Genomic DNA, 9,151 nt, shown 5'->3' with positions numbered 1-9,151 from the left:
CATTCCTGAATTCTATGTTTAAAGTTCTTTCATCATACACCATTTAAAAGAGATATAAGCTAACTTTTACGGCATGCTGCACATGAAACGATTTCAGGTTTTTTGACAGTCTTTTTCAAGACTTTTGAAATCAGTCTTTTTGATTTTCAGTCTTCTGTCACATAATTTATGCAGTTTTGAGCCAACTTCAACTCTCCACACTGCAGCTACCAGGTTCACACACGTGTGCACACACACTCCTTTAAATAAAGGTCACTTAATTCTGTAAGAACTGAAAGTATTTTAATATGTTTCCAAAATTTTTAGATTTTCTTTATTAGAGTTCTACCTAAGGAAGTTGCAAAAAAATGAAAGCACCAACGACCTTGTTGGTTGAATGTTGTTACCCTCGCTATCCTTACTCAACCTGCACTCAGGATGCAAGTTAACAACAGAGATACCTCAGAGATGCTAAAATCCCACCTTACCTTTGAACTCACTGTCATTCAAATACTATCTGATTGAATGCTAATCCGAGGCATGTGAATGCAACAGCTAATTTAGTTCCTATTATTCAGCTTAAATTTCAGAAGTGGTATTTGTACAGTAGTGAAATGGTAATTTCTTCATACAGACTTTTTCAGAATAGGTGAAATGAAAAAGAAACAACAACAAAAGCAAGTTTTCTGAACCTGCATTCATAGCACCTAACACCATACGTAAGTTACGTTAACTTAACCTTTACATAGACAGGTGAATGCACACTTTGTGCCCCTTGAATGTTAGGTTTTTAAGTAAGTTTGGTTGTATTGTCATATAACACATTCCCATTTGAAGACGAGGAATGTTCTTCCCTCTTCTGGATGTGTTAGTCTGTGTCTGAGGGACTGTAAGAGTCCAGAACAGAACACGGGTCTCACCAAAAGTTACCTTTATCATCAGTCTAGAGAATGGCTGATAAAAAAAAAAAAAAAACCACACAAAAATCTTTTCAAGATAAAACATTAAAAAGTCATCTCAGTGACTAAATGACCCCGCCCGTAACTTTGGGAAAATAGTCAGAATTTCCCAAAGTCCACATATAATAAAGGTACACCTAAACTCTTCTCCAACTACATATTCACACAATCCTTCTACCAAAATTTTTCTGGGTAAGTTCATGCTCTATGAAAAGATACTTTTCCAACTAGATATTAAAAAACTAACTAAGGAATAAATTAGTATCCATTGGCCAAAGCAGAAATACTGAAATAAAAATGGGGATGATGGGAAAACATATCCAAGAAAGAAGTTAAATATCATATGAAGGAGAAACTAGGAGTTATAGCTAGAATCAATGAAAATATTTCAAAAGTTAAAACATCAAAGAGGATGAAAAATACACACAAGAAGTTATTTTTATTAGAAGAATTATTTACCCAGAGAAGTCTGACAACAATTCTTCTGTATTTATTAAAAATGTATTTTATAATTTTCTCCAGATGCTGGCTGATATGAATTATAGCTTTATTTGGCAGGAGGTAGAGGAACAGGGCTGTATTGGAACATGCATACTCAAACTAGGTACAATAGTTTTATTAGCATTCCTTCATTTTGTCCTGTGATGAAAACAACATACTCTCCTTCAAAGTCAGGAATTCAATTGTGAAACCCATTTTTATATTACTATAAATACCTATTTTTATTAGAGTTCTTCAAGTGTTAAAACTTATATGTACCTGGAAAATCTATTTTTGTTAAAAGGTGTTGCTCAAGGGACTAACTGACCTGCAATTTGAAAATCCTTAAATTGATTCTCAAAATGAACAAGCTTGTTTTGAATTAGCAATTATTTACATTCCAGTATCACTTAAGTGTCTTTGGAAAAGGTTTAGCTTGTAGTCACGGACCTAGAGACCATCATGTTGCATGTAGGCAAGAACTCCACATGCTTATACCAACAACCACAACTTGTACGTTTCCCAGTATTTGAATGTTTGACTGTGCCTAAATGAGACAGTGAGGTAGTAGAAAAATATGAATGCTTCTTAAGGGCAACAAAAAAAAAAATTTATGTGCTAGCAAAGCTCCTTTTATTAACTGGAAATGTGTTAATGGTACAAATGAAAGATACTTCACTAGATACAGGAATTTACGTTACATTTTTTATAATACACATGAAATAAAGCTATGTGGCTTCTCTTCTGTTGCTTTGTTTAAACAGAAGAGATGGTTAAGCAACATAAAGTAGAAATGTTTGCTCACCTGTTTTCAATCTGGAGTCACTAAAAGTATACATTTGGTATTTAGGGTGAATGTTACCTTAGAATCCAGCAACTTCCAGAAAATTCATAGTTCAAGATTCACTCGAGTTTGTGCTCTGTTTCTTTCAAATCAGAATGGCCAGAAAAAACGTGGCAACTCAAAAAAAATCAATCCCCCCCACCACTTCCCTAGCTTTTAGCTATCTGTTATAGATACTGGATACCCTGAGTATCATAGGATACGAATGAAGATCATGATTTACAGGTACTGTGAAAACTACTGCAAACTCTCAATTTCAACAAGAACAGCCCTGAATTTAAACACCCACAAACAAAAACTTGTAACAGTTTACCTTTCACATATGTGCAAGTATATACATGGATTTGCTGTTCTGTTTTGGATTTTTGATTTTAAACACAATTATACCTGCCATATGTCAAGTGCAGTTTTGTGTTTAGAACTACAAAACTACCTGTTCAGATATTAAGTATTCACTCTGTCAATTAGCTTCTGGGACAACAATTTTCACTACTGTTTCACAGTAAGTGCACTTCAAGTTGTATCATTTCATTGAACCAAATAATTCAGCTATAAAAAGTATGTAGTGCCAAACTCTGCTTTACTTACTCAAAGAGCTCTCTGTCCAGCAATGCTGGTAAATCGTATTCAACAAGCAATTCATAACTATGCCACAAAATTGCTGCTACACAATGCAAGTGGGAAGGAGATGGCATCAAAAGACCATACTCTTTTGTTGAGCTATTTGGACAGATGTAGCTGACCCGGCCACTTTTTTTCATAGCTGCAACTCTCGCAGAATCGCTGACCCATTTCAGCAATGCTTGAATTCTGGAAGGCAAGATGATGTAGTACATTATAAAGGGTCAAAGAAACACTCAGAAACAAATTAGCTTGCTTTTTGTAATCTGATTTACACATTTATCTCTTCCTTTGAAGCAAAATTCAAGAATGAGCTCAAACTCTTTTTTCAAGACTTAGATCTCTAACAGGGAAAAAATTAATTAAAACCACTTATCTTGGACAGCCAAATGTAAGCTTTCTTTCTACAGAGAAAGAAAACACAGCAGGTATCTGAGTTCTCAGTATTTGAGAGAAAAGTCAGCTGAGCCACAAAAGTTCAATCACATTAATAAGAGCAAAAAAAAAAAAAGGGACAGCATTCTCTGCAAAGGATGCAAAGAGATAGCAGGGAAAGCTTCTTTAGATTTCTGCACGTTCACACTATCTCGCAACAATGACTTTTGAAAAAGTCTGTGTGCAGTCATATCAAGCCAGTATTCAGCAGATTATTTTTGTATACACTTCCACATGACAATCCAAATGACATTACCTATCTTTTGTTCCAGGGTCTTGAGTTGTTCCAAGCTGATAAAGAATGTCTATTGTGGAGTCAGAAGAGAGACCATTTAATCTTCCAAACAGTAAAGGGCTATTCAGATCTTGCAGCATTCAAAAAAAAAAAAAAAAAAAAAAAAAAAAAAAAAAAAAAAAAAAAGGGGGAGGGGGGGAGGGGAAATAATAGAAGTACTTACATATGTATATTTTTAAAAGTACTAGTGAAATTCTCATAGAATTACAACATTAACATTGAATTGAGTATTGCTATTAACGTACGGATGCAATTCTCATATACGCCACTATCTTGAAACTCTGCGCTTCGTGTGTTCAGTGCAATGTTCAGCCTTACTATGAAAGGAAAAACTGTTGCAACACTCAGCAGATACAGGACTTTAACATTTAATTAGTAGGATTTCCTTACAAACATTCCAAAAAGACATGACTAATTCCAGTAGAGCTGTCAGACCTTGTGATTCACAAAAGCAAACATTCATTTCAAAATGGAGGTTAACTCCTATTTCCATCAATGGGACTAAGGCTGAATATTTTCTCAGATTATTTCCTATTAATCTTCTCCCTGTGTTCATCTCCTGCCCTGTAGGAAGCTACTTCTTATCTAATTGCATTCCAGCAAAAGGCACCAGACTACACTGAAGCATTAACTCACAGCAAAACAAGTCATGGAAGCCATTTTGGAAAGTGTTTTCCGTTAGCATCAGCAACCTCAAACCAGGAAAAAATATTAGTTCAGTTTTCTTTCATTTGAAAGCAAAGTCATGTGAAGTCACAAATACAAAAGCCCAACTCATTAACAGAAGAGCTACTGCACAATTTCACTGTGGGACATAGGTGGACATCCACCTGTAAATATTTTTAGGACTTAGTACTATTTGGAATTTATACTGCCCTCCAGACTATTAGTGCCCAAATATTGCTGCATTTGTTTTCCTTAAGAGTACTCATGGATGCTCTTTATTTTGAAAGATCTAGACATAGTACCTATAGTAAGACACACAATATATTGCATATCCTAATCTTGTAACTTCAAAACATTCACCTAAGTATCTATTCCATACAGAAATCAAAACAAACCTGGTTGCTATGTGTTACTGTTGTAGAACTACCCACGTACAATGACTGTGATACTCAGAAGCAAGACAATGCACAATGGCAAGTTCTGGCAACCCAAATTCAGAATCAGAAAGTAACAGGCAAGTATTTGTACATTTACACAAGCAAAGTTTTTAAGCAACAACTGAGAAGAAAAACATTGTACTCACCTGCAGGATCACTCCCTGAAGCTGAGCAGTTTCTTAGAAGAATGTCGATCAATTTTAGGCCTATTCTGGTGGACTGAAGCCCAATTTTTACAAGCACAGCCTCGATGTTTGGAGAATGCATACCACAGTAAGGTGACATTAGTAAAGCAGCACATGTCTGCAACAGATTAGCTGTGGGTGCTGCAGCACTAGCCATCATTCCTTCTAAATCACTTATGTGAGTGAGGCAGTGGTGTAACAATCTTAACCACCCAATACTGAAAAGAAAAACAGAAAAATGAGCTAATGTAGAATTTTCTTACTATTTTATTTTTCATCTGTAACGTAACCACCTGTATTAGATTCTAGGACAAGTACTGCAAAAAACTGCTGTGACATGACCAGACATCATCCGAGAAAACCAAATTAAAATGACTGAATTTAAGACCACAACGTAATATGCATCAGTAATTGCTGTTGTAATCATTCATTTAAGGTTGTAAGAAAGGAAGGATTTTGGACAGGAACAATGAAGAGCCTGAAAGTTTTATTACTGAAGTTTCTCAAGATTTCTTGATTCACATATTAAAAGGAAATGGCCAAAATGTAAGTGTGAAACATTAAAGAACACACTGCCTCATTTGGGCACAGCTGCATTTATTCCTCCTTAAAGTCAAGATACTGCAACAGTGGTTGGCATTAATGTTATACACCTGCACAGCTTCCCTGTCATACACATTGACAATAAATTACAATGAATTACACCTTAATGAACCAGATTTAAAAAGCGCAGAGAAAAGGAGCTTTGAGATTCCAAAAATGGCTTGGAACAACAATTAAAAATGTAAGCCACTGCATTTCCCCCGTGTCTCTCTTATTCTTTAACAATATCATTCAGCATTCCTTCTAATAATAAATCTTGTAAAGTAAACCTATTGTATTTGAATCAATTTGGAAACACATTAACTATGTTATTTATAAAAACATACCATAATGCTGTTTAACTTAGGATTGTGAACAAGATGACAGTCTAAGTTGCATGTGAAACAAATGGCGTTACTTCACTGACAAGTTCTAAATTAACAGCTAACCTTATCTCCTGCTGTTCAAAAAAAAGGTAAAATTGCATACAGATCTTAAATGAAGTTTACAGTTTATTTTAGGAATAATTTACTCCTAAATATTTATCATTTTAGGAAAGAGCAAGTTTTCTGTTATGTCTAAAACAGAATTATATCAAAGTTTACTGAATATATCTATCATATTACTACCACTGCTTTATTGAGGTACTTATAAAACTAAGCCGGAAGACACAATAAAGCATATCAAGACATGAAGAATGTACACTCATCTGCTTTCCTTAGATACCGATTATTTTTGTGTGACTTTAAGATAATCTTTTTTTTTTTCTTTTAAATCCTTAAGGGTCTATTTATTTTTGTTTTAAAAATAAGTAATAAACTCCAGATGCCACCTAACCAAATAAAAGCTTTTGAAAAGAAATCTTGCTGATATGCCAGAATCCTAACGACATTCAGTTCCTATTTCTCAAATGTTTGCAAACAGCAATATTAGATATGACTTCCACAAAACATCCCACTGTCCTATTTCTATTCCTGCTCCAATACTTATGTAACTCCTTTGACTTCAACAGGGTTAAGAAGTATGTTGCTACTTCAGTTTTTCTGACAACTGCTACCCATTAAAAACACAGAATGCAACCCTAAATGCTTTCCTGTGCTTTGTATTCTTTCACCATTGCAGAGATGAAACATCCCCTTTTACATATGCAGATAAGCACAGTACCAAAAAAAGTGAGCACTGCTTGTATTTGCCTTCTGTTAAAAAACCCGAAACAACAACAAACAACAAGAAGGGCAAGTTTTCTAAGATATTTGAAACAGATTCCATAAATGTTAAAATTCAGCTACAAAAACAGGTACTCATGAACACAGTTTGCTTCCGGAAGATCTGACTCAGAGCACAAAACACCATAAAAAAACCCCCAAACCATGAACTGGCACAAACATGCCTCTCCCCATTGATACTAGAAACTTACCTTGTTTTAGAGACCTGATCCTCAGAGGGAAGGAATGGATTATTGACAGTTGCAGATGAGGTGTTTCCAAATGCCGTGAGGCCTAACAGTTTGATCTGAGAGAGGCCTAGTGTACTGGCATCCCGGGGACGATGGAGACGAAGGCAGACAGCTGAGGCAACTTCAGCTTTTACTAGCTGGATTTTTATATAGGTGAGACCGCTTGTGATAACAGGAGTTGACAAAGGTAACATATTGACACCATCTGCACTTATTTCAACAGATACTGATGAAGGGCAAGCTACAGAGGAAGAGAAGAAGGTTTAATACTATTTAAAAATGTGTACTGGTTTGAATGTTAAGTGTTAAACATGTAGCCCTGTGTAAGATACAGCCAAAGATGATTGAAATGGTCTTGGGCAAACACTACTACAGAACTGCAGCTGGAGTATTTGACCTGTAGGATGGTGTATGTTAAAATGCAAAAGCATTTTGATACATGCTGAATACAGTTTATTTTAAAGACTTAAGATGAAGAAAAGTCATGCCAGTGTAAATGCCACGTTTTCCTAACAGGGCTACAACAATATGAGCTGAATATCTTACAGTTTATTCCAACTACCATACAAAACCATTTTGCCTGAAGACCGCTGACCAGTATTCTCACTCTCCCTATTCTCACTAGGGAAAAGTTTCAAGGAGTTTTACCAGGCATATTTAATGTAAATGAAGCTGGAAGAAATCAAGCAGAGGCAGGGCCTTACATTCTCAAGGAAAGCAGAATTAGCAACGTTTTCAACTTATTTTATAGGCATTCTTCAAACAACCTGCCCATTTAAGTTCCTCTGATCATACTCCTCATATCGCTTCTAAACCCTACACTTCCAATTGTTAAACCAGCAACAATGTCAGTAGGTGTACTCACTTGCCAGAGAGGCCAGGTGAGGCTGGATGTGGATCTCCTTGAGCAGCACAGCAGCAGGAAGGTGAATGGTGAGGTCACACCAAGCTTCCTCAGGTAAGAATATGTATGACCACGCAGCAGACCGAGCTCTTCTGTGGGGAGGAGTAGCCTGTAACAGCACTTCGGCAGGCTGGGCAGTGGGACTGCTTGAGGTGATTGAACCTTCAAAAACAGCACCATTAACACTGATCATTAATAAAACTCAGATAAATTTACAACCTGAACTGTAGAAAACACTTTTCTTTAACTCTCTCTCACCTGTTTTGGTTTATTGATAACCTCCCATGTGTGATAATGACAACTGCTGAGATATTTTTCCTTTACTCTTACACTGTTTTAAATAGGCAGTTTACATATTTACATTATGAGCAAGCTTGAAAATTTGCTAGGGGACACTTACTACCAAAATCCTAAACTTTCTATCAAGAGTTCACTACAAAACCCAACCAAGATGACGCAAGTTGGACAGCATGCTTAGAACTTGAACTCAGCTCATTCAGTTAGCATAACGAAGACTTTAAAGATTTAAATATTACAGTGATAACATAAGCAATTTTTTAACCAAACCCTTTTCTTTAAACAGTTTCGTTTCACATGAAAACATTTTTCTAAAGGAAAAAAAAAACAAAAAAACCCACAACTGATCACAGCAGTGGCTGCTTATTTTTCCAATCTTGGCATGAGTTAAGAACGAAGTAGGAACATCTTCTTTAGCAAATGCATGTCTTCTTTAGCAAATAGTATGGCACAAGAAGACCATATTTGTGCTCTTCAGACTACAAGTACTTGGGGTTTTATGTTAAAGTAGCTCTAGCCTGAATGCCTTGTAGCCATGACTGAATGCCTAGTAGCAGCTGAAGGTGAATTCCTGGCCACGTTTTGATAGACTCTCATCCCAAGTGAACTGAATTCTCTCTCAGGGACCACTCCACGATGCAAACTAGAATGTATTAAGTGAGGACAACCAAAAGGTTAATTTCAAAAGCATACTCCTGACTGAAAGTAAAGAATTAAGATAGATGCACTTATAGGAGATCATCAAGAATTGCTGGGAGATAAGGCATGCAAGAGCCCACCTCCACATAAACATAGAATATTTTCTACTAAAAGTAATCAAGAACCAGCATTTACAGGATTCTTTTATCTTTTAGGAATTTCTGAAGAGCCAAATAATTTTTTTTTCCTAATTTCATTATTTTTGACACCCTTAAATTTGAATTGATTTCTCTCCTGCCCAACAATTTTTCCAGAAAATTTAAAAAATAATCCTTTTTTTTTCCCTCTTAACAGTGAGACACACCGTATGAA

The 9,151-nt window shown here is 35.8% G+C and overlaps 1 protein-coding gene across 1 annotated transcript in view; it reads right to left on the bottom strand.

Annotated features, from left to right (window-relative positions):
• Positions 1-9,151, bottom strand: part of BIRC6 (baculoviral IAP repeat containing 6) — a gene marked incomplete at its 3' end in the record, with an annotated part of 95,274 nt that overhangs the window by 14,569 nt on the left and 71,554 nt on the right. The window contains exons 49-53 of the mRNA XM_010010978.1: positions 7,805-8,005; positions 6,901-7,180; positions 4,863-5,119; positions 3,575-3,683; positions 2,851-3,072 (exon numbers count right to left, since the gene is read on the bottom strand). Of these exons, the coding sequence (XP_010009280.1) occupies positions 2,851-3,072; positions 3,575-3,683; positions 4,863-5,119; positions 6,901-7,180; positions 7,805-8,005 (1,069 nt within the window). The remainder of the gene's footprint in view (positions 1-2,850; positions 3,073-3,574; positions 3,684-4,862; positions 5,120-6,900; positions 7,181-7,804; positions 8,006-9,151) is intronic.

This window comes from Nestor notabilis, unplaced genomic scaffold, assembly GCF_000696875.1.
Source record: "Nestor notabilis isolate BGI_N333 unplaced genomic scaffold, ASM69687v1 scaffold8870, whole genome shotgun sequence".
NCBI lineage: Eukaryota > Metazoa > Chordata > Aves > Psittaciformes > Psittacidae > Nestor > Nestor notabilis.
The sequence above is the reverse complement of the archived record's forward strand: the minus strand, read 5'-3'. Positions and strand labels throughout refer to the sequence as shown.